This window comes from Dendrobates tinctorius, unplaced genomic scaffold (genome assembly GCF_039654945.1).
Source record: "Dendrobates tinctorius isolate UK_male_01 unplaced genomic scaffold, ASM3965494v1 ptg000018l, whole genome shotgun sequence".
NCBI classification, from domain to species: domain Eukaryota; kingdom Metazoa; phylum Chordata; class Amphibia; order Anura; family Dendrobatidae; genus Dendrobates; species Dendrobates tinctorius.
In genome coordinates, this window is record NW_027361686.1 from 9969642 (window position 1) to 9996811 (window position 27170).

The 27170-nt window shown below is 40.7% G+C and overlaps 1 protein-coding gene across 2 annotated transcripts in view; it reads left to right on the forward strand.

Moving 5' to 3' along the window:
- Positions 1–27170, forward strand: part of MCAM (melanoma cell adhesion molecule) — a 222107-nt gene that overhangs the window by 98379 nt on the left and 96558 nt on the right. For both annotated transcript variants that reach the window (XM_073566449.1, XM_073566450.1), the window contains exons 3-4: positions 19932–20139; positions 23517–23584. In XM_073566449.1, coding sequence (XP_073422550.1) covers positions 19932–20139; positions 23517–23584 — 276 coding nt within the window. The remainder of the gene's footprint in view (positions 1–19931; positions 20140–23516; positions 23585–27170) is intronic.

Here is a 27170-nt window from a genome sequence, read left to right on the forward strand (position 1 = left end):
AATGCAAAATTGGCTGGAATTCAGATCGGACATCATGTCACGTTTGGAGAGTCCCTGATGTACCTAAACAGTGGAAACCCCCTACAAGTGACCCCATTTTGGAAACTAGACCCCCCAAGGAACTTATCTAGATATGTGGTGAGAACTTTGAACCCACAAGGGCTTTACAGAAGTTTATAACGTATAGCGGTACAATTAAAAAATCATATTTTTTCCACAAAAATGGTCTTTTCACCCCAATTTTTATTTTCCCAAGGGTAACAGGACCCTAAAAGTTATTGTGCAATTTGTCCTGAGTACGCTGATACCCCACATGTGGGGGTAAACCACTATTTGGGCGCATGGCAGAGCTCGGAAGGGAAGCAGCGCCATTTGACGTTTTTGGCTGGAATTGAGATCGGACACCATGTCGCGATTGGAAAACCCCTGATGTACCTAAACAGTGGAAACCCCCCACAAATGACACCATTTTGGAAACTAGACCCCCTAAGGAACTTATCTAGATGTGTGGTGAGCACTTTGAACCCCCCAGTGCTTCACAGAAGTTTATAACGCCCGGGCGTGAAAATAAAAAATTCGTATTTTTTCCACAAACATGATCTTTTAGTCACCATTTTTTTTATTTTCCCAAGGGTAACAGGAGAAATTGGACCCCAAAAGTTGTTGTCCAATTTGTCCTGAGTATGCTGATACCCCATATGTGGGAGAAAACTACTGTATGGGCACACGTCGGGGATCGGAAGGGAAGTAGTGATGTTTTGGAATGCAGACATTGATGGAATGGTCTGCGGGTGTCATGTTGCCTTTGGAGAGCCCCTAATGTACCTAAACAGTGGAAACCCCCCACAAATGACCCCATTTTGAAAACTAGACCCCCTAAGGAACTTATCTAGATGTGAGGTGAGCACTTTGAACCCCCAAGGGCTTCACAGAAGTTTATAATGCCAGGGCATGAAAATAAAAAAATCATAATTTTTCCACAAACATGATCAATTATTCCCCAATTTTTTCATTTTCCCAAGGGTAACAGGAGAAATTGGACCCCAAAAGTTGTTGTCCAATTTGTCATGAGTACGCTGACGCCCCATATGCGGGAGAAAACTACTGTATGGACACACGTCGGGGCTCGGAAGGGAAGTAGTGATGTTTTGGAATGCAGACTTTGATGGAATGGTCTGCGGGTGTCATGTGCGTTTGGAGAGCCCCTGATGTACCTAAACTATTGAAACTCCCCAAAAGTGACCCCCTTTTGGACACTAGACCCCCCCACGGAACTTATCTAGATGTGAGGTGAGCACTTTGAACCCCCAAGTGCTTCACAGAAGTTTATAACGCTCGGACGTGAAAATAAAAAAATCATTTTTTTCCACAAAAATGATATTTTTGCCCCCAATTTTTTATTTTCGTAAGGGTAACAGGAGAAATTGGACCCCAAAAATTGTTTTGCAATTTGTCCTGAGTAGGCTGATACCCTACATGTGGGGGTAAAACACTGTTTGGGCGCATGGCAGAGCTTGGAAGGGAAGGAGCACCATATGACTTTTTCAACTCAAAATTGGCTGGAATTGAGATCAGACGCAATGTTGCATTTGGAGAGCCCCTGATGTGCCCAAACAGTGGAAACCCCCAATTCTAACTCCAACCCGAACCCCAACACACCCCCTAACCCTAATCTCAGCCCTAACCCTAGCCCTAACCCTAGCCCTAACCCTAACCCTAACGGAAAAATGGAAATAAATACATTTTTTAAATTTTATTATTTTTCCCTAACTAAGGGGGTGATAATGGGGGGTTTGATTTACTATTTATGGCGGGTTTTTATTTTTGGCAGCTGTCGCACGCTAAAAGACGCTTTTTATTGTAAAAATAGTTTTTGCATTACCACATATTGAGAGCTATAATTTTTCCGTATTTTGACCCACTGAGTCATGTGAGGTCTTATTTTTTGTGGGACGAGTTGACATTTTTATTGGTACCATTTTCGGGCACGTGACATTTTTTGATCGCTTTTTATTCCGATTTTTGGGACGCAGAATGAACAAAAACCAGCGTTTCATGAATTTCTTTTGGGGGAGTGCGTTTACACCATTCCGCGTGCGGTAAAATTGATAAAGCGGTTTTATTCTTCGGGTCAGTACGGTTACAGCGATACCTCATTTAGGTCGTTTTTTTATGTTTTGTCGGTTTTATGCAATGAAAACTATTTTATATAAAAAATAATTATTTTTGCATCGATTTATTCTGCGAGCTATAACTTTTTTATTTTTTTGCTGATGATGCTGTGTAGCAGCTCGTTTTTTGCGGGACAAGATGACGTTTTCAGCGGTACCATGGATATTTATATGCGTCTTTTTGATCGCGCGTTATTACACTTTTTGTTTGGCAGTATGATAATAAATCATTATTTTTTGCTTCGTTTTTTATTTTTATTTTTTAAGGGGTTCGCTAAAGGGGTTAACTAATGGGACAGTTTTATAGGGCGGGTCGTTACGGACGCGGCGATGCCTAATATGTGTACTTTTATTGTTTTGGGTTTTTTTATTTTCAAAAAATGAATTTATTGGGGAATATTTTTTTTTTTTTTACTAATTTATTTGGCGATTTTTTTAAAATTATTTTTACACTTTTATGTATAAAATATATATATATATAGATATATAAAATATATATATATTTATTTAATGTGTCTATATCTATTAATTTGTTGCTTTATTTAACTGGACACTGTGATTTTACTGTATTTAGGAATAAAAATTGCCAGCTTTTGGTGCGATTTTTATCGCAACTCACACATCTGGTCCGTTTTTAGTCCCATTTTTTCTCGCCCCCATAGACTTGCATTGTCGAATCCGATCCGAAAATCGGTGACAATCGCAGCATGCTGCGATTGTCTCGGTCAGAGGATCGGATGCGATAAAAAAATCGCATGATGTGAGCAGCACCATAGAATAACATGGGTTCGAATGCAATACGATTTTTTATCGCATTGCATTCGTCCGTTTTATTCGCCAGTGTGACCCCGGCCTTAGAGTAAATACTGCATTTTTTCAGCTGCCTTTTTTTGCGCAGAAAATCTGCTGTGTTTAACTGTTTAACCCCTTATTGACCGTCAATACGTCTTTTAACTGACCTGAGATATAAGAGAATATCATCCTCCTACAGGTGACCATCCAGCATCTGTCAGCTGTGCACTATAGCTGACAACTTGCTGCATCAGCCACGATCAGTGTTGTCACCGTCCATATCTGTTTAACCCCTTAAATGCTGCTGTTAATAGTGACTATTTCATATAAATGTTTTAAAGAGTGTGGCTTCTCCCTCTTTATCCCATTTGGCACTCTGTGATCATGATTGTGTGGTTGTGATGTTTGCCATGGCAATTCTTGAGTAAATAGTGTCCTCAGAGTCTGCCGGCCACACTGACCGGTTCAAAAGTCAGCAACATTTAGGTGGTAAAAAACAACTTTTTCATTCCTATCATGCCATTTTGTATTAATTCCTGAAAAGCACCTGAAGGGTTAATAAACTACATGACAGCAGTTTTCAATAAGTCAAGGGGTGCTGTTTTTAAAATGCTATCACTTTTGGGATTTTTCCAATATATACGACCCCCAAAGTCACTTCAAACCTGGAGAGGTCCCTAAAAAAAATTATTTTGTAAATTTCCATGAAAACATGAAAAATTACTGCTAAATGTTTCAACCTCCTAAAATGCTAACAAAATAAAATAACATTTTTCAAATGGTGCTGATGTAGAGCAGACATGTGGGAAAGATTATTTATTACGTTTTGCTATGGTATGACTATCTGAATTAAAGGGATAATCATTCAAAGTTTGAAAATTGCTAATTTTTTTACATTTTTATCAAATTTCTGATATTTTTATAAATAAGCACAAAACATGTGAACCTACATTTACCATGATCATAAAGTATAATGTGCCACGAAAAAACAATCTCCAAAGCGTTCCAGAGTTATTACCTCATAAAGTGACACTGGTCAGATTTTTTAAATTTGGCTCTGTCACTAAGGGGTTAAGCAAAGTAAATGTTATTGCATAACCCCCCTGCCCACTGTGCGTCTAAGGCCACATGCACACTTTGAGTATTTGTTGAATTTTCGATGAGATTTTTGAACCATTTCTGCACCAATTAAGTAAGATAGGTTACTTTCCAAAATAGGCAGTGTAAAAAGCACACCAAAAACTCATTGAGGGAATGTAAGTTAGATACCAGCTCCCAGCGCCTGCCTAGAGTGCTGGGAGCCTTGCTGATCATTGGCTCCCGCTGCCACATGCAGCGATGCGTGCTGGCCAGCGGGAGAGCAGCGATGAAAAAATGGCCCAGGACGATGCTGCACGATCAGCGATACCTGGCGGGGGGGGGCGGTCGCTGATCCCCGTCACACACAGAGATCTCGCCAGCGAGATCGCTGTGGCGTCACAAAATCAGCGATTTCACTAGCGAGATTGCTGTGTGTGACGGGGCCTTAACAGTATCTTCTATGCAGCTTTCCAAGGTGATAACAACTGATTGAAGTGAAAGATACAGAGGTCACTTGGACAAGGTGAAGTTAAGGAAATGTGTTTCTTAGGCCACATGCACACATCCAGTATTTGGTGAGTTTTTTACCCCAGTATTTGTAACGCCAGGTTCACATAGCGTTAATGCAGTCTGCTCAACACATAGCGTTGACGGACTGCATTAACACTACCCCCATAACACGATCGCGTTATGTTTTCCCGCTAGCGCAGATGCTTCATGACCTTAGGGCTTGTATCCATCACCTTGAAAAAAACGTTCCGATTTCGGTCCAGAAAAGTAGGAAGAGTGTCATGCCTTTTTCATGAAAGTACAATCCCGATTTTTCACACCGAGCATCCGATTTTCATCCGAATGCAGTGCGATTGCTATCAGATTTTAACATGAGCTTTTACATAGAGTAATTCTCTGTCATTTACACATATTTTTCAAATGAAATATTTTTTGATACACATGCATACAAACATACACACACACACACACACACACGTGATCAAATTTGTTGGTACCCCTCATTTAATGACAGAAACATCCACAATGGTCACAGAAATAACTTGAATCTGACAAAAGTAATAATAAATGAAAAATCTATGAAACTGAACATATGAAAGTCAGACATTGCTTTTCATCCATGCTTCCACAGAATTTAAAAAAAATATATAATTCATGAAATAGGCTTGGACAGAAATCATGGTACCCCTGAATATAATGTGACAAAAGGGACATGTTAAATCAAGGTGTGTCCACTAATTAGCATCACAGGTGTTTACAACCTTGGAATCAGTGAGTGGGCATTTATGGAGGGCTACAGATACTCACTGTGCTCTCTGGTTACATGGCATGTGTGAGGGACCAGGGAGACTCTATTTTGGATTATAGGTTCAGGACATCTCACTCCACTCCTGAAATGTGCCCCCCATCCTTGGGACTCCACAGGATCATTGTTTTCCTTTAATTAAACTCCAAGAACAAGCCCTTTGAAGCTCTGGTCCCCACCAATTATCACAAGGGTGTGAACTCTCCTGCAGCTACAGCCAAACTAGATTCCTTTGTCTGACTCAAACACATGGAGACATGTAAACAGTCTTACATCAGACAGATGACTCCTCATTGTTCATAGTAGAGCTCCGCGCTCTCAGACCTGTGGGCACGCAGGAAGTGCCTTGTCCAGCACACAGGTTCTGTAGCCTAAACACAGTTTCTTCCTGACCCCGGTCAGCACAACACGGATTCCTGTCTGTTACCTGTTGGTGTCGGCCACACAGGTTCCCGGATACCTCTTCTCCTCAGAGGTATCCCACGAATATTTCTCACTGACCCCGGTCAGTTTCACTCACGGTTCTCAGTCCGTCTACTTCGGAGGTATCTCACATACCACTCTGTAATGTCAAAGTAAAAAAAGTCATTTAGCATATTGGCTTTTCCCTCATCCTCTTCCACCATTTCACCCAGACTATTTTTAAGGGGGCCAACACTATCATTTTTTTAGTTTCTTACTATTTATGTAGTTAAAGAATATTTTGGGATTATTTTTACTTTCTCTGGCAATGAGTCTCTCTGTCTCAATCTTTGCTGTCTTGATTTGCTTTTTACAGAATTTATTTAATCTTCTGTATTTATTTAATGCCTCATCACTACCTACTTGCTTTAATTCTCTAAATGCTTTATTTTTTATCTCTTATTGCACCCCTTACAGCTCTATTTAGCCATAGTGGTAGTGGTATATATTAGCCATAGTGGTATATATTGTGCACAGGTCCTATTCAGGATGCTAATAAACGTCTCCCATTTTACAGTACATGTATTTAATTAATAGCTCACAAAACTCAAGATAAAAAGCGGACGGCACCGCTGTTACCGTGTGACTTCAAATGATGTGCGGCATGCAGAAGCCCAGCAGCTGGGAATCTCGGGTGCCAGACCTGGAAACAGTCAATCCTGGGAATCCATGCAAAGAGAAGAGGTCGCACTCATCGAGATGGAAGTTTCACTGATTTAATGACATATCATGGACATGTCAAGTAGGGGGAGTGACACAAGGAGTGCAAGAAAGGCTGACAATGCCCATTTCGCGCTGCTCGAGCACTGACCCGTTGAAGCGCTCGAGCAGCGTGAAACGGCCGTTGTCAGCCTTTCTTGCACTCCTTATGTCACTCCCCCGACTTGACATGTTCATGATATGTCAATAAATCAGTGAAACTTCCATCTCGATGAGTGCGACCTCTTCTCTTTGCATGGATTTAATTAATAGATTATTGTTTTTTCTTGAAAAAATGGTGTGGGCTCCCACGTAAATTCCATAACCAGCAGAGGGAAAGCGGACAGCTGTGGGCTGATGTTTCTAGCCTGGAAAGGGGGTAATACTCATGAAGGTTCCTAGGCTATTAATATCAGTTCACAGCTGTATACATAGCCTTTACTGACTAATAAAATGGGAGACCCCCCAAAAGATGACTTCATATCACTATGGGGTTAATAATGGGAGTTTCTTATAGATGCCTCTCCATTACTGGCTTCTGGACTTGATGTTATCTGACTACAAGGTGACATCAAACCCCCAACTATCACCCCACTTGCCACTGCACCAGGACAAGTGGGAAGAGCAAGGCTAAGTGCCAGATTAGGCACATCCTATAGATGTAATAAATATATGTATATACCAATGGCGCTAAAGCGTACACCCACAGAACACAAAGCAGCAAGTAATAAGACAACACACCACTCAAGTTGTCTCCATAAAATAATAATAATAAATAAACCTAATAGAAACTTGCGCTAATTAAATGTGTCTTGGTTAAATAAAGATATCTTATGAAGAAATCTATTACCTTTACTGAAGCTAAAAACTGGCGAGGCAGGGAAAAAGGTCTTCAGAATGCAGGGTAGATTTCCAGGTCCTTTCCCAATAATACTCCCCGACACAGGTATATAAAAAGTTACTGGAGCTAAAGGGTGCTACCTCCTAGCATGCCGCCGTCCTGGCCGGTGACTGGCGTGCAGCTGGAGGTGTATATCGTCAGGCTGTAAGAGTACCAGCCGCCGCTTGCAAAAGCAGGCCTGCAAGGTCCGAAAAAGCTGAAGGACCTTGCGTGACGTCACAGTCACGTGATATATCACGTGACAGGCAAGAAAGCCCTATGGGGCGCTGATGGGGCCAGAAAGCAATGGCAAATCCTACGCGTTGCGGAATTCACTGATTCCTTCTTCAGGGATGGCCCCCTAGAGCAAGAGGAACCCTTATATAGCCTCCAGTATATAGCAATGGAGCATTATACTATGCATTAAAAGCAAATAGCTCAATCTCGCTATTTAAACCGTTTGGGATCAGAGTATTCAATTCAAATATCCATTTACTTTCCACCCTGGACATCTGATGGATAAAATTACCTTTCCTGATACTTCTTTTAACTATTTGAATCCCAGTCACTTTAGTGTCCCTTAGGGAGCTCCCATGATGTGTAAGATAATGATTAGAGAGGGGGTGACCTGTGAATTTCTTACAAAAATTCCGTAAATGTTCCCCAATTCTGACATTTAAGGGACGTATCATCCGACCTATATATAATTTATCACATGGACATGTGATACAATATATCACCCCCTTCATGTCACAGGTGATAAAATCACGAATCTGAATCTCCATGGATTTATTTATAATAGACAATTGTTTCTTACTGCCTAATTTTCTGCAAGATACACATTTTTTGCAGGGAAAAAAACCTTTTAATTGCTGTTGTGAATGAGAATTGGGGCCTTTTTTAGATATTGAAATAGAAGGGGCTACCAGGTTACCTAAATTGTTTGCCCTTCTAAAGACAAACCTAGGGCAGGCTGGTAGAACTTCCCCTATGATTTTATCATTCTTCAAAATACCCCAGTGTCTATTTACAATTTTTCTGAGAATTTGACTATTTGAATTATACTGGGTGATGATAGGAATCTCGTCTATACTAATATTTTCTTTATTTTTTATTTTATGTCTGAGGAATTGTTCCCTTGGTATATGTCCAATATATTCCCTGGTTGCTAGCAGGGATTGGGTATCATAACCTTTTTGACAAAATTTTTTGATTAGAGTTTCAGCCTCAGTTAAATAGTCCTGTGACTTGGAACAATTTCTATGAGCCCGTATGAATTGGCTCTTTGGAATATTAAGAAGCCAACTTGGGAGATGACAGCTTTCTAGCGAAATATAATTGTTTGAATCAGTGGGTTTGTGAAATAGTTGTGTCTGAATGGTGTTGTCCTCAATAAAGATTTTTAAGTCTAAAAAGTTAATCTCCGTGAGACTAGTAGTTGCGGTAAATTTTAAAAAATAACAATTTTTATTCAATTCATCAATAAAATCTGTTAAAAGAGTAGGCCCACCAGACCAAATAAAAATAATATCATCTATGAAGCGGTGCCAGAGTACCAGATTTGCGCCCAGCCTGCCCTCGGGAAAGATGGTTTCATGTTCCCACTTGCCAACATACAAATTTGCATAACTGGGCGCGAATCTGGTACCCATAGCGGTCCCCCACTTCTGGGAGTAGTAGTTCGCTCCATAGTAAAAATAGTTGTGGGTGAGTATAAAATAAATACAATCAACAATAAAAGCAATTTGGTCGCTGGGAAAGCTTTTAGCCTCTGACATAAAGAATTCCGCAGATTTGCAACCCTTTTTATGTTCAATAACTGTGTAAAGGGAAGTTATATCTAAAGTCCCTAAGATTAAATGATCTTTCCATTCTATAGTATTTAAAACCTGTAAAACATGAGTAGTGTCCTTCAAATAGGCTGGAATGGCAGGGACTAATTGCTGTAAATGGTAGTCCACAAACTTAGAAAGATTAGCCGTCAGGCCGCCAATAGCCGATATTATTGGTCGGCCCGGGGGTTTGATCAAACTCTTCTGTATCTTTGGGATGTAATAAAAATATGGTATCCTAGGGTGAGTGGTGTTGATAAAGTCAAATTCCTCTTTCTTAATGTACCCCTTATCGAAACCACATTTGATGAGGACCTGCATTTCTGCAAGGTACCTTTCTGAAGGGTCACTGTCCAATAATTCATAGGTACGTGAATCCGATAGTATCCTCAAAGACTCTTCCTCATAGTCAGAAGTGTTCAAAATTACTATGCTGCCCCCTTTGTCAGCCGGTCTTAGTGTAATTGCATGATTTGTCTGAAGCCGTTTAGTAGCTGAACGTTCACTGCTAGATAAATTATACTTAAATTTTCTGCATCTTTTATCAGATATACTCCTAATATCCTGTATCACGTTATTCTGAAATGCCTCAAAGGCTTCTGAGTATTCTTGAATCGGATTGAAATTGGATTTCTTCTTTAGACCGGTATGCTGATAAGGGTCTATAATTTCAAACGGATTCATGACGTCGCTAGAAGTCACTCTTTTTTTCATATAGAATTTTTTATGGCTAATCTCCTCATAAAAGTTTTGATACCAATAAACGCCTGGAACTTGTTAAAACCCACACTGGGTGCAAATTTGAGGCCTTTACTCAGTAATCTTTTCTCATTATCCTTTAAACTGTAGTCACTAAGATTAAACAATTTTTGTTCTGAATGGCTCACTTGATCCTCTGGTATTTGTTGTTTATTCTTTTTTTTGGTAAATTTCCCGCCCCTACATCCCCTCTGCCGTATTTTTTTGGACCCACCTGAAAAAACGGCAAATGGCTTTGTTTAGTTTTAGGTTTATTTTTTGTGAGAAGAGGACCCTCATTGAGGGCTGGGGGTAATTGATTGGGATTGTTATTAGAAGTAGAAGGATGGTTAACTGTACTTGCAAGAGGAGAAAATCTATTTTGGGAGGGAATAGCGGGCACCGGTGTGGATGCAGTAACCGCCGTCTCTCCGAGTAGTATATTATCTATATTAGAGTCCCCACATTGTATATGAGCTGTTTCTTGTCCATTATTGACATTGATATCGTCCATACCAGAGGTTAAATGGATCGAAAATCTTTCACTAGAGGATAAAAGAGAAGAATTGTCCTGTCCATGTACTTTATCAAGAGTCACCAATGGGTTAAATGGTCTGGAGTGGACATGGCTTTCCTCAATATGTGAATCATTACTACAATAAGCGGGTTGATGCCAGCGTGTCGAATGATGTTGATTGCCTGGATCGTTCCCAAAATCTCTCCCAAATTTCTTTTTTTCAAATAGTTAAAAGAAGTATCAGGAAAGGTAATTTTATCCATCAGATGTCCAGGGTGGAAAGTAAATGGATATTTGAATTGAATACTCTGATCCCAAACGGTTTAAATAGCGAGATTGAGCTATTTGCTTTTAATGCATAGTATAATGCTCCATTGCTATATACTGGAGGCTATATAAGGGTTCCTCTTGCTCTAGGGGGCCATCCCTGAAGAAGGAATCAGTGAATTCCGCAACGCGTAGGATTTGCCATTGCTTTCTGGCCCCATCAGCGCCCCATAGGGCTTTCTTGCCTGTCACGTGATCTATCACGTGACCGTGACGTCACGCAAGGTCCTTCAGCTTTTTTGGACCTTGCAGGCCTGCTTTTGCAAGCGGCGGCTGGTACTCTTACAGCCTGCCGATATACACCTCCAGCTGCGCGCCAGTCACCGGCCGGGACGGCGGCATGCTAGGAGGTAGCACCCTTTAGCTCCAGTAACTTTTTATATACCTGTGTCGGGGAGTATTATTGGGAAAGGACCTGGAAATCCACCCTGCATTCTGAAGACCTTTTTCCCTGCCTCGCCAGTTTTTAGCTTCAGTAAAGGTAATAGATTTCTTCATAAGATATCTTTATTTAACCAAGACACATTTAATTAGCGCAAGTTTCTATTAGGTTTATTTATTATTAACATCCTATAGATGTGCCTTTTCTGGGGTGGAAAAGATCTGATGTCTTTAGTCTGTGATGGGGCCAGTATCTATGCTTCCTTCCTAGCCTATTAATATCAACTTGCAGCTGTTTTCCTAGCCTTGCTGATTATTAAATATAGGGGAACCTACATCATTGTTTGGGGGGTTCCCCATTTTAATAACAAATGAAGGTTAAGTATACAGCTGTGAGCTGATATTAATAGCCTGGGAAGCTCCCTCGGTATTACCCCCTTCCCAGGCTATAAGCATGAGCCCACAGTTGTCCATTTTCCCTCTGCTGGTAAATAAAATGTTGGGGGCCTGCACCATCTTTTCAGAAAATAATTTAACCCCTCAACGATACACCTTATAACGGCAGCAGTTAAGGGTACTGCTTTTAACGGCGCTGAGAAATAAGTGTATAGCACACCCCAAAGTCGGAATTTCGTCAGGGCCTCAGCTACCAGGGGTAGCCGAAACACCACAGAACATGATTTGGGTCGTTTTTTTCCGACCCCAGTGTTTTGATCACCGTTATTGAGGGAATAACGGGGACCACAAAAAAAGTCAGATTTCCCATTTAATCGCACATCAGAGGAGAGAGAAATAGGGTCCCCTGATTCCCCCGGTACCTCCAGTGTCCCTGGACCCTCCTGCATCACCCAGTCCTGTCCCCTGGCCGCTGGCATCTTCTTCTCGGAAGAAAATGCCAGGTGCACGCACAATACGCCCACCAAGATCTTCTGGCCAGCACCCAGCAACAATTGGAAATTTTTCCTATTGGTTCATTTTCATCACTGAGATAGACGCTATCACAGTGATCAAAATAAAAAAAAATAGTAAATCAAACCCCCTTTATCACCCCATTAGTTAGGTAAAAATAATAAAATAAAAAAATATATATTTATTTTCATTTTTCCTCTAGTTATGGAGTTGGGCTAAAGCAAGGATTGGGCTAAAGATAGGGTTAGGCTTGGGCAAGGGTTAGGGCTAAGCTAGGGTTAGGGTTGGACTAAAATTAGGGTTGGGCTAGGGTTAGGGTTGTGGTTATGGTTGGAATTACGCTTAAGGCTGTGATTAGGGTTAGGGGTGTGTTAGGGTTAGGGTTGGGCCTAGGGTTATGGTTAAGGTTGGGATTATGTTTAGGGATGTGTTGGGGTTAGGGTTGGAGTTAGAATTGGGGTGCATCAGGGGGTCTCCAAACGCGACATGGTGCCATCATTGATTCCAGCCAATTTTCCATTCAAAAAGTCAAACGGTGCTGCCGCCCTTCAGAGCCCTGTCATGTGACCAAAGAATGGCTTTCCCCCACATACTGGGTATTGACGTACTCAGGAGTAAATGCACAACAAATTTTGTCCTTTTTCTCCTGATACCCTTGTGAAAATAAAAAAAAAATTGGTTCTAAAGTAAACTTTTTGTGAAAAAGTAAAATATTCATTTTTTTCTTCCACATTTCTTTAGTTCTCGTGAAGCACCTAAAGGGTTAATACATTTCTTAAATGTGGTTTTGCGCATCTTGAGGGGTGCAGTTTTTAGAATGGTGTCACTTTTGGGTATTTTTTGTACAATATGTCACAAAAAAACAACCTCAGAATCAGTGGGATATGTTGAAGCGTTCCAGAGCTATAACCTCATAAAGTGATAGTGGTCAGAAATGTAAAAAATAGCTTGGTCATTAAGTACCAAATTGGCTCTGTCACTAAGGGGTTAATATGTAAAAAATGTAAAGTAAGCTTCACAAGCACTGTACTAATTATATATGTGACTGACATCGTTATATCTATCTACTCTATGTGTATATATATATATATATAGATATCTTCTCTATTCTAACCTGTCACTCTGATTTTGCTGTATACAGCAGATGAATTGCCAGCCTTTCTTCTATTTATCTATGTATATATATATAGGAAAAAAGAAAGTGAAAAAGCAGCACAAAAGTAATAAATAGGGTGCAAATGTTTTCCAGGCATGTACCAGTACTAGTAAATAAATCCACAAAAATGGAAGTAGCACACCATAATAGAGTCAATCCATGTGCAGTTTAATTGCGCACCTGGTGATGTTTCGGTCCCAAAAGAAGTGTGGACCTTTTTCAAGCCTGCCATCTATATATCTATGTGTTCTAAGTGTATATATCTATTCTATTCTAACCTGTCACTCTGTGATTATACTGTATGCGGCACATGAATTGCCGGCTTTACAAAGGATATCAGTGTCTAAAAATCAGATTGCATTCGCATGGTCCAAGTGCTGTGCGATTTTTTTCTCGCACCCATTGAGTTGCATTGGCGATTCTGGTCCGATATGCGAAGATAGGCCATGTGCGCACATTGAGTATTTGGTGAGTTTTTTACCCCAGTATTTGTAAGCCAAAATCAGGAGTGGAACAATCAGAGGAAAAGTATAAGCTATGTTCACATGTTGCATTTTTGCTGTGTTTTTTTCTGCAGGTAACCTGCTCTCTTGGCAATAAAGAAGGTGCATACAAAAAGCAGGTTTTGCTGCGCTTTTATTGTTGCCTTTTGTGCATGTTGATCAAGTTTAGTGCCCCCCCCTCAAAAAAAGCGTGATTTAACTTTCTTACCCGCGTTTTTTTGCTGCGCTTTTTGCTTTTACCAATGTTTCCTATGGATGAAAAACGCTGAAAGATGTGACATCCTGCAGTTTTCAAAAACGCAGCAGTTTTCCAAATTAGTCAGGAAAATAAAACCAATGTGTGTGGATGGGATTTCTGAAATCTCATAGCCTTTGAAGGTACTGTAAAATGCTAAAATTTGCATTAAAAAACACCCAGTGTGAACATAGCCTAATAGAAACACGTCATCACTTCTGTATTATCACCCACTCCTGGTTTTGGCTTCAAATACTGATGTAAAATACTGACCCATAAAAAGATAGTGTGAATGCGGACTTACAATTGTTACTCAGTGTAAAAACATGTAACAAACAGAAGGACCTTAATTTACATAATAGTGCAGAAATGCCGTAGAAAATCTGTAACATGAATAACTTCCCAAAAGCTCATTGTGGGAACATAGCGATACTGGAAACAAAACAATACCTTCAAATGAAGTTGTCAAAAATGGCAATCAATTTGGCACAGTTCATACAAGCTATGTGCACAGAAAGTTTTTATTGAAAAATAGGCCGCTATGAGGCAGCAGTTAGGCCGCTTCAGTATAAAGACCCCCAGCTGTTTCCTAAGGCTGGATTTACACTAGCGTATAGTATCAGATGCGATATGCTAATGACCCTTGGCTTCTGCTTTGCTGCGATCGTGAGCTGAGTGTCAGTGCTCTATGCTGCAATCCTGTCGCATCAGAGAATCACAGCACAGGTGTGGAGGAGATGGAGAAAGTCATTTCTCCATCTCTTCATTGCCTGTCTTAGCATATATCGGACTGCACTGGAATGACATCCGATGTGTCACACGCACCCATAGATTTGTATGGGTGCAAGTGAGCAGAGTCTCGCTGACAATCGTAGCATACAGCCGAATCAGCATGAGAAAATAATCGCTGATGTGCTCTGCACCATAGTATAAAACATTGCAAAACACTCGGCTGTGTTATATGGAAGTATGAGCGAGGCCCAGGACTGTCACTAGGAATTTCAGGGCCCCAAACTGGCAAAATTTGGGGGCCCCTTGAGACTCCGCCCAGGCTCCACCCCAGCTCTGCCTCCATCCCTCAAACCTTCCACAGTCCCAGCACCCACTCTTGGAAAAACTCCACTTCTGCACTACATCCCCACAAACCATACAGTGCTGTGCAAATTAATTGGGACAAAGCGTTTTTTTAAGTAAAATCGTAAGTTGGTTACCAGACAGTGATTGTTTTAACTGCTTTGAACAGGCACTCACACCTGTTCAAAGCAGTTAAAACTGGTTTGAATCACTGACTGGTAACCAACTTACAATTTTACTTAAAAAAATGCTTTGTCCCAATTAATTTGCACAGCACTGTACATTAACCCCTTTTCGACATCGGGCGTAATAGTTTGCCGATGTCGGACACCCTCCCTTTGATGTGGGCTCTTGCTCTGAGCCCACATCTTTCTTTTCTGGCACATGTTAGCTGTTTTGTCTGACATGTGTCTCTAACAGCCATGGGTGGAATCGCAATCCACCCGCAGCTCTTAACCCATTAAATGCCGCTGTCACACTCTGACAGCAGCATTTAACACGTACTTCCAGCAAGAGCGCCGAAATTCCTCCCATCGGCGCCCGTGTCACATGACTGCGGGTTGCCAATGGGTTGGCATGACAAGCAGAGTTCTCCAGCAGACCTATATGATGTGGTTGTCACTGCAAGATTGCTAGGAGCGTCACCTGGTGGTTGGCGCACATAGCAAGTCAGCAATTCTGGTACATACATGCAGACTGATCATCGCCTGTATGAAACAGAGGTGATCGGGTTATGGCAGCTTCTAGTCTCCCATGAAGACTATTGAAGCATGCCAAAAGTAAAAAAAAAGTTTTAAAAAATCTTAAAGAAATAAAAAATATAAAAGTTCAAATCACCCCCCTTTTGCCCCATTCAAAATAAAATAAAAAAACAAACATACACATATTTGGTATCGTCATGTTCAGAATCACCCGATCTATCATTCTAAAAAAAAAATTACCTGATCGCTAAACAGCATAATGAGAAAAAAGTAAAAACGCCAGAATTACGTTTTTTTTGGACGCTGCAACATTGCATTAAAATGGAATCCTTAAAGATGTCAGCTCTGCACGCAAAAAAAAACTCTCACCCAACCTGAGATCACAAAAATGGAGATGATACGGGTATCTGAAAATGGTGCAATTTTTTTTAACTAACTTTGGAATTTTTTTTCACCACTTACGGTAAATATAAAAGAACCTGGACGTGTTTGGTGTCTTTGAACTCATAATGACTTGGAGAATCATAGTGGCAGGTCAGTTTTACCATTTAGTGAACATGGTAAAAAATCAAAACAAAAAGCAATTGTGGAATTGCACTTTTTCTTGCAATTTCACCGGACTTGGAATTTTTTTTCCCATTTTCCAGTACAAGATATGTTAAAATCAATGGTGTCGTTCAAAAGTACAACTCATTCCGCAAAAACTAAGCCCTCATATGGTCATATTGTTCAAAAAACAAAAAAAGTTATGGCTTTGGGAAGAAGGAGAGCAAAAAACGAAAGCGTAAAAACCAAAGTACCTCCGGTCATGAAGGGGTTAACAGCTCCTATCAAGCATCATGTCACATACATAGCCAGCAGCTTTTGTCTTTGTCAAAAGATTGTTTAAGACTGCCACTATGACAAGGTAGACTCTTTCGACTGGGCCCTACTCTACTCTAACCTATTAAACATTTGTTAAAATACCCAATACTCTTTTTAAGTATACTTTTATTTATTTTTCATTCAGGGAAAGTGTCACATACATTTTTTAAAATGATCAAAAGTACTACATACAAAGGGCAAATATCTCCTGACCGCATATTACCACCACATACAGTACTGACCGAATGCTACAATATTGATCATTAATAAAAAACACAATACTAATATCACCATAAGTGTCATTAGACACAGGCGTTCGGTACATAGTATACAGTGTATAGTGTAAGAGTATAGGTAATACAGGGACTCACAAGTGACATAATACATAGGAGCTCTCTATATAGTGTCAGTGTACAGCTAACACAGTGACTAGTGGTGCCATTATACACAGGAGCTCTGTATATAGTGTCCATGTACAGGTAATACAGTGATCACCAGTGACATTATACACAGGAGCTCTGTATATATTGTCAGAGTACAGGTAATACAGTGGATTCACCAGTGATCCTCTGTATATAGTGTCAGTGTACAGGTAATACAGTGATCACCATTGACACTATACACAGGAGCTCTGTACATAGTGTAAGTGTACAGATAATACAGGGATCACCAGTGTCATTATACACAGGAGCTCTGTACATGGTGTCAGTGTACAGCTAATACAGGGATCAACAGTGACAGTATGAACAAGATCTCTGTATATAGTTTATAGTGTACAGGTAATACAGTGATTACCATTGACATTATATACAGGAGATCTGTACATAGTGTCAGTGTACAGGTAACACAGGAATCAACAGTGACATTATAATCAGGAGCTATATATATATAGCGTATAGTTTACAGGTACTAAAATGATCACAAGTGACATTATACACAGGAGATCTGTATATATTGTCAGTGTACAGGTAATACAGTGGACTCACCAGTGATATTATGCACAGAAGCTCTGTATATAGTGTCAGTATACAGGTAATACAGTGATCACTGGTGACATTATACACTGGAGCTCTGTATATAGTGTCAGTGTACAGGTAATACATTGACTCACCAGTCATGATTCTAGTTGAAGTCCTTCATCTTCACTTTTCTTCTTCATCCAGCGCAGACTGCATAACTTCTTTCAGCCAGGACTCATTTCTGCACAAAATAACACATAGTTATCTAGAGCACCACTTCCAGAGCACATTCCTCAATGTATCCGTAACTTCTACACTATACCAGATGAAGAAAAAAGCAACATAATGTTGCCCTGCACAGTACCAGAAACCACCCCCACTGAAAACAGTATCCTCATAAATAAAGTACATCACAGTAGTAAAATATCTTTTAATTAGCACCTATAATAATAATATCCCACATAATGGCCCCTTCCTGTAATAATATCCCCCATCCTAGGCCCATGTGTCTCATTCTTGGCCCCCTTGTGTCTCATTCTTGACCTCCTTGTGTCTCATTCTTGGCCCCCTTGTGTCTCATTCCTGGCTAACTTGTGTCTCATTCTTGGCCCTCTAGTGTCTTTTTTCTGGCCCCCTTGTGTCTCATTCTTTGCCCTTTGGTTTCTCATTCCTGGCTCCCTGTGTCTCATTCCTGTCTCCATGTGTCTCATTCATTACTGGCTCTTTGTATCTTCATTCTACCCCCATATGTTCTGCCATCCTGGTCCCATACATCTCCATCCTGGCTCCATATGTCCTCCAATCTTGGCCCCATGTGTCTTCATTCTGTCTCCGTATGTCCTCCTATTCTGGCCTCATATGTTTTCATCTTGCCCCCATATGTCCTCCCGTTCTGGCCCCATATGTTTTCATCTTGCCCCCATATGTCCTCACATTCTGGCCCCATATGTCTCCAACTTGCCTCCATATGTTCTCCCACCCTGGCCCCATATGTCTCCATCCTACCCCCATATGATTTTCCATCCTGGCCCCACATGTCCTCCCATGTTGGCACCATATATCCTCCTATTCTGGTCCCATATGAAATCCCATCATTGCACCATATGAAATCCTAACCTGTCCCCATATGAACTCCCATCCTGGCCCTATATGATCTCCTGTTCTGCACCCATATTGCAGCTTTCAGTACAAAAAAGTTTCTCATTACCTGGCCGCGATCCTCATCCATTTGAGGATTGTAAGCAAAAACCAGGAGTGGAACAATCTGATGAAAAGTATAATAGAAATACGTCACCACTTCTGTATTTGTCACCCACTCCTGGTTTTGGCTTATAAATGCAAAATACTGACCAAATACTGAAAATGTGAACATTAAGAAAAGCAAAACTCATCCAAAGACTCCCTGAGGCCAAGAAGCTACTGGCTAGTTACCGTTTAAAAAAAAAGCAACAAGACTCTGGCGGAGGACTCATCGCAAAAACATCAGCAAAACTGACAGCTTTTTTCCTGAAGGAGCATGGCCAATTTCTTCTCCAAAGCCTTCTCAAAGAAGGCTATGTTCACACGGTGTCTTTTTCAGATGGATTCTTCCTGGAATCTGCCTGAAAAATGCATTGCAAAGCCGCTGCAAAACATGAACATACTGCACAGTAATGTCAGAGCGACAGTTACAGATTAAATCACAACAAAATTACACAGGCGGTGGCGAAAACATCAAAACTGCCAGCTTTGCCTAGAAAAACCTTGGCGGCTCAACAATGTCTTAAAGATATTGTGTGCACATACACCGAGATAGGAGAGTTTCCTGAATCAGTTTGAAAAACTCAGTTTTCTTAGTAGTTCAAAAACCCAATGTGAACAGTTTCTATATCAGGTGTCAACTAAGGTTTCCAGAAACATAACATGATTACTAGTGATGAGCGAGTATACTCGTTGCTTGGGTTTTTCCGAGCATGCTCGGGTGTCCTCCAAGTATTTTGTCGTGCTCGGAGATTTAGTTTTCGCTGTCTCAGCTGCATGATTTGCAACTTGTAGACATGCTGAATACATGTGAGAATTCCCTAACAAACAGGCATTCCTCACATGCATTCAAGCTGTCTAGCAGTCGCAAATCATGCAGCTGAGACGACGAAAACTAAATCTCCGAGCACGCCAAAATACTCGGCGGACACCTGAGCAACGAGTCTACTCGCTCATCACTAATGATTACATTTCAGTAAATAAAACTTCCAAAAAGTACTTTTATTTAGTAGTAAAAGTAATTGGAATCAGTCTACACATGTACACTGTGAGATAAAGATGTCGTTAGTTAATTGCTGCTTTTGTCTTTTTGACAGGAGAAAGAGGGAAATCACATCATTTCTACCACTGGGCCAAAAGGAACATCCATAGAGGAAACCGACATGAAAAGTCGTGTCAGCATGAATAAGAATATGCAGCTTGTGATTGAGAACATTCAATTACTGGATGAAAAGCTATTTATATGTCGGGTTGAAGACCAAAATGGTGTAGTCAAAGAAAGCAAAGTGCATCTCAAAGTCTACAGTGAGTGCTAAGTGCAGAAAAGTATTGTAATGACAACAGGCTCTTTACACCTCGGCACTGATAAGTGATTCCACCTACACCACCCCTTAAGGGGGTTTTACACATAGCGATATCGCTATAACGTCAACGATTTTGTGACGTTATAGCGATATCACTATGTGTGATACTTATCTCCGACCAGCTCCCCCGCTGTCCATCGCTGATCGCGCGAGAATGTCCGGCTCCATTTCTCGTCGTCAGCTTCCTGCTGGGCTTCCTGCTGTGACGACGAGCGATGCGTGGAGGCGGGCGGGAGGACGTCTTCATCGCTGTGTGTGAAAGGTGAATATCGTGCACTGCGTCGCTGCTGCATCGCTGTGAGATCTTTCTGTGTGAAAGCTCACTAGCGATCATTTAGCGATGCACCAGCGATCCTGACCGGGTCGGATCGCTGGTCGGATCGCTGGTGCATCGCTAAATGTAAAGGGGCCTTAAGGCTGGAGTCACACACAACCATTAAAAAATCGGTCCCATTTTAACGGTACGAAATCGCACAAAGAATTCTTGGCCAGATATCCGTCTGTCATCCCATTTTCCGGCAAGGAACCAATTTTAATCGCATCTAAGCATCAAATTGACATCCAATGCCAATGCCTGATGCCCTATGCTGTAGACCTGGAGAAGTTGTGCGATTTAATCGCAAGTCACACGTTTGGTGCGTTTTCCATGCGATTTTTTATCGCATCCATAGACTTGCATTGTCGAATCCGATCCGAAAATCGGTGACAATCGCAGCATGCTGCGATTGTCTCGGTCCGAGGATCGGATGCGATAAAAAAATCGCATGATGTGAGCAGCACCATAGAATAACATGGGTTCGAATGCAATGCGATTTTTTATCGCATTGCATTCGACCGTTTTAATCGCTAGTGTGACCCCGGCCTTAGAAGAGTCATCATTCGGCTATATTCACACTTCCATATGAGACATCCTGCTGCTGCTGTCTGTTTTATCGATGGGCCCATAAAATCCAGCCTATCAAAATATATAATTAATAACTCCAATCAGTAAACTTTGTTTAGAAAAAAAAAAGTTAAATGCCAAAATTGCATTTTTTGTGTTGCTGCAACGCAGCACAAAAATTCAGTAATAAGCGATTAAAATGTCGTACCTATCCCAAAATGGCATCAATAAAAGCACTGTCTCTACTCTCAAAAAACAAGCTCTTACACAGCCCCACTGACCAAAAATTTAAAATGTTGCAGGTCTCAGAAAATAGTGACACAATCAAATTATTTATTCATTCATTTATTTTATAAATGTCAGGGGTTTTTTTCACCACCAAGGTAATAAAAAAGGGACAAGTGTGATATTGCTGTATTTGGACAAATTATGATGCCAGGTCAATTTTACCACACAATGTGCACCGTTAAAACAATTCTTAAAAAACAATGTCAAAATTGCACTTTTTTCACAATTTTACCGCACTTTGAATTTTTTACTTGTTTTTCCAATGCATTATGTGGTAAAATGAATGGTGTCTTTCAAAGTACAACTTGTCCCGCAAAATACAAGGACCTCATACGTCTATATGGACAGAAAAATAATGAAGCTACAGCTCTTGGAAAATGTGAAGAAAAAGCAAAAACCTGACTTGGCCAGGCCCCAAAACCTCATTCAAAAATGAGTAATTTTTCTTGCACATAAAAAACAGACCACTTTTCCCCAGTGTTTTGGATCTGAGTTTCATCAGTGATTGGTCAGGGTCAGTTTTTGCCATCAGTGGTTCATCAGTGATTTCCTCATATGCAACAAAAATAAAATAAGAATATCAAAGCTTTTCCATCTTTTTCCGTGATAAAAATGGATAGCACACGACCTGTACACTAATGCCATCCATGGAGCTGTCAGTGATTTTCACGGACCTATAGGCTTGTATGGCAAATTTTGACCCATGACTCCGATCAAAATCAGACATGGCTCCATGATTTTTTGTGGATAGACCTTACTTACAAACTCCATCACTATTTATCCATAGCAGCTACAGGTGCATTTCACAAAATTACAATATCATCAAAAAGTTAATTTATTTCAGTTCTTCAATACAAAAAGTGAAACTCATATTAGATAGAGTCATTACAAACAGAGTAATCTATTTCAAGTGTTTATTTCTGTTAATGTTGATGATTATGGCTTACAGCCAATGAAAACCCAAAAGTCATTTTCTCAGTAAATTAGAATACTTTATAACACCAGCTTGAAATATGATTTTAAAATCCAAGATGTTGGCCTACTGAATGTATGCTCAGTAAATGCACTCAATACTTGGTCTGAGCGCCTTTTGCATCAATTACTGCATCAAAGCGGCTTGGCATGGAGGCGATCAGCCTGTGGAACTGCTGAGGGGTTATGGAAGCCCAGGTTGCTTTGATAGCAGCCGTCAGCTCATCTGCATTGTTGGGTCTGATGTCTCTCATCTTCCTCTTGACAATGCTGGCCAATCAAGCACAGCGATACTGTTGTTTTTAAACCAGGAATTTGTATTTTTGGCAGTGTGGACAAGTGCCAAATCCTGCTGGAGAATGAAATTTCCTTCTCCAGTAAGCTTTTCGGCAGAGGGAAGCATGAAGTGCTCTAAAATTTCCTGGTAGACGGCTGTGCTGACTTTGGTCTTGATAAAACACAGTGGCCCTACACCAGCAGATCACATGGCTCCCAAAACCATCACTGATGGTGGAAACTTCACACTGTGCTGTTTTGTGTATAAATATGTGATTCTTCAGATGTTGTATTAGTCTAGCCTGATGAAGAGACCTGAGTAGTCTCGACAGCTTGCAATGTGTTATCATCTTTTCAATTAGCCATTAAAAGGTATCAACCACTGAGGACTCTCAATTCTAAATATTTTACCAACTTAACAGTAATCCAAAAAAGCAAATATCACAAGACCTTTGTTAGTGCTCATTGGCTAAAAAATAGAATTGACAATGCTGATATGAACTGAGACAAAGTTCCCTGGTCAAGGCAAATTGACTTTTTGGCACCCAACTCAAGGAAGAGCATACCCTGCTAGTAGTGGCGTAACATGTCAAGGAAGAACATAACCTGCTATTACGGGCATAACATGTGGGCTCCAATGCAAAATCTCCAACAGATACCCAACTATCATGAGTACTTAAAAGAAATGGTTCATCCTAGGCTTCAGGGCTGCTGTGCAGCTGCCACCCGTGCATCCACCATACGCCTCTGACCACTAACTCTGTTTTATCCTAAAAAGTAAAATTTACAAAATAATGGTCCACACAGAACGTGTTCATTCCTCAGTGACCAGATGTAGAGCTAAGAAATGTCACTTCCTGGTAAAGTCAATTTCTAACTGTGGTTCTTTCATAACACAGAGGTTCCTGATGAACCAGAAATCACAATGGAAGAAAATGGAATTCAAATATCAGATGAGGCCATTCAGGTAAATGAAAATTCTGTGTGAAAAAAGTCAGAAATAGTTAAAATTTAGGCCTCCTTCAGAGGTTTGTCTTTATTCATGTGCACTAAAGAAAGAGTCCAATTGTCTGTCAGTGTCTTGGATCTGAGTTTCATCAGTGTTTTGTCCACAAGACAGTTTTACCACCAGTTTATTTCGCAATGTAATGCTTCTTCTGGGACCCCTATTAGTATATGGATACTTCTTACATGACCCACTCTACACTGATTATATATTCTGTTTTAGTTTATTATTAGTGATGAGCAAGCACTAAAATGCTCTGGTGCTCGTTGCTTGGGTCGAGCAAATTGGAATACTCGACCCGAGCAACAAGCCCAATGTTAGTCTATGGGAAATCCAAGCTTTTTTGCGGTGACCCCCCCTTTCCCCCCCGGAGGTCTCTCTAGGGTATCAAAACGTCGAAAATGTATGGGAACAGTGCACAAACGGCATGGGAACATCACGAGGAAGGCCCATGGAAGCATTTCTGACTCCTAGGTCACTGTGACCAATGTTGTCAGAGTGTAACAAAAAGCATGCAAAAACGAAACCAAAATAGATTTTGCAGGGAAATATGTTAAGGGACATCCTTTCCAGGGTAATAATTTGTATGTAAGGCAAAAGAAATAACCCCACAAAAAAGTTCCTGAACCACTTTGGCTATGTTCATACGTAGCATTTTTGATGCCTTTTTCAACGTTACCATAGGAGATGAGCAACTTTGCCTTTTTTAGGGTTGAGTCGGGTTTCATGAAACCCGACTTTCACAAAAGTCGGGTCGAACGAAATCGGCCGACTATAGGGAAAAGTCGGAGGCCGACTGAAACACGAAACCCAATGCAAGTCAATGGGGAAGCAAAGTCGGCAGGGAGTGGAGGACAGTAAACACACCTACAGTGCCCATTTCAATGGCAAAAACATCAATTCTTATCACTGAAGCTTGTCAACCTTAATTTACTTCATAATAATAGTTACGCATTGAAAACTGGGGGTTATTTGGCTAAAGATGTGGGGGGGTAGGGCTGTCTTCAGGTTTTCGTGTGCCCTGGGCCAAAGAGTGTCAGTTCGCCCCTTTAACACATACCACAACTCATGATGCTCCGATACGGCACAGAAATATAGGTATAGTACAATGACAAATACTTCACTGCTTACATGACATGACATGACTGATCTATTTTAAATTCTACAATAGCTCAAGAAAAGGACAGTATATTACTCCATACAGTATTTTGGCCTCCACATTGTGTGCCTTACAGAATAATGAGCCCCATATATTTCTCCATACAGAATGATTGGTCACATATAATGTTCCATACAGTATATGATGAGCTCCACATAATGCCACAGTATATGATGGTCCCTATGGACGATGCTCCAGTGTATGATGGGCCCTAATAATGCTCCATATATAGTGGGCTCCATTTCTAATGCTCCAGTGTATAATGGGCCCTGTAAATGCTGCTCCAGGGTCTGATGTCCCCCATTTGGAATGCTCCAGTATATGATGGGCCTCATGGATGATGCTCCAGTGTATGATGGGCCCTAATAATGCTCCATATATAATGGGCTCCATTTCTAATTCTCCAGTGTATAATGGGCCCTGTAAATGCTGCTCCAGTGTTTAATGTCCCCCATTTGGAATGCTCCAGTATATGATGTGCCTCATGGATGATGCTCCAGTGTATGATGGGCCCTACCAATGCTCCATATATAATGGGCTCCATTTCTAATTCTCCAGTGTATAATGGGCCCTGTAAATGCTGCTCCAGTGTTTGATGTCCCCCATTTGGAATGCTCCAGTAATGATGGGCCCCATTTTTAATGAACCGAGGCATGGTATGTGAAAAGAGCTCCATGGAGTTATCTTAAGTGTGTGCTGCTGCATCCTTCACTTTTGATGTGGGTGAAGGACACAAGGAAAGGGGTTGCTCCAGACCAGAAGCCTGCACTGACGACTCAGTGCTTGTTTTTTTTTAAACTTCAGAACAGTAGGCGATGGAGCTGGAGGCTGTTTCACCAATGTAAGGCAACACCAGTTCCTGATGCTCCAGCTTTAAAAGCAGTCTACCTACTCCCAGAAAATGGAGCCTTACAGGCCTTCCGGAGCTACACCATGACACAGGCTCAACACCTCCTGCCCTAGCTGCTATTGTGTTTTTGGCACTACCAGCAGATGCATCACCACCACCATCACTAACAGACGGCCCCCCCACGCCCACGTCCATGTCCTCTTCCACCATACTTCCTCATGTTTTGAAATATGGACCCAAAATACCAGCAGATATATGGTACTGTATCAGAAGCGTACAGCTCTATACAGTCTACAGATAACAGTAAATCTCCGTATATATTTCATGAGTCATACACAGACGCTCACAGGCTCAGTATGTATTACACCAGAATTTAAAAAGTAGAAAAAGGGAAAGATATTCGAGGCGTACACCAGTATACAGTGTTGTGGTACTTTTAAATCTTCGTATATATTTCAATTTCAGTAAGCCAGTCCTGACTGTCCACTACTGCAAACTACATGGATAAAAGTACAGACGGAAAGTCGAGTGTTTGCAGAAATTTAGGAATTACTCATCGCGGGAAAACCTCATGGTAGATGTTGCAGAGGCAAATAAGAATTGAGGGTGAAAAGATCATTTTTGTGGAAAAAATATGATTTTTTAATTATACCGCTGTACGTTATAAACTTCTGTGAAGCCCTTGTGGGTTCAAAGTTCTCACCACATATCTAGATAAGGTCCTTGGGGGGGTCTAGTTTCCAAAATGGGGTCACTTGGGGGGGTTTCCACTGTTTAGGTACATCAGGGGTTCTCCAAACGCGACATGGCGTCCGATCTGAATTCCAGACAATTTTGCATTGAAAAAGTCAAACGGCGCTCCTTCCCTACTGAGGTCTGCCATGCGCCGAAACAGTGGTTCCCCCCCACATATCAGGTATCAGCGTACTCAGGACAAATTGCACAATAACTTTTGCAGTCCAATTTCTCCTGTTACCCTTGGTAAAATAAAGAAAATTGAACCTGAAGTATTTTTTTTGTGAAAAAAAGTTAGATGTTCATTTTTTTTAAATGTTCAAAAAAAATTCCTGTGACGCACCTAAAGGGTTAATAAACTTCTTGAATGTGGTTTTGAGCACCTTAAGCTGTGCAGTTTTTAGAATGGTGTCACTTTTGGGTATTTTCTATCATATAGACCCCTCAAAGTGGCTTCAAATGTGATGTGGTCCCTAAAAATAAAATGGTGTTGTAAAATTGAGAAATCGCTGGTCAATTTTTAACCATTATAACTTCCTAACAACAAAAAAAATTTTGGTTCCTAAATTGTGCTGATGTAAAGTAAACATGTGTGAAATGTTATTTATTAAGTTTTTTGTGTGCCGTATCGCTGTGATTTAAGGGCATAAAAATTCAAAGTTGGAAAATTGCGAAATTTTCAAAATTTTCGCCAAATTTCCATTTTTTTCACAAATAAACGCAAGTTATTTGAATGCAATTTTACCACTAACATGAAATACAATATGTCACGAGAAAACAATGTCAGAATCACTGGGATCCAT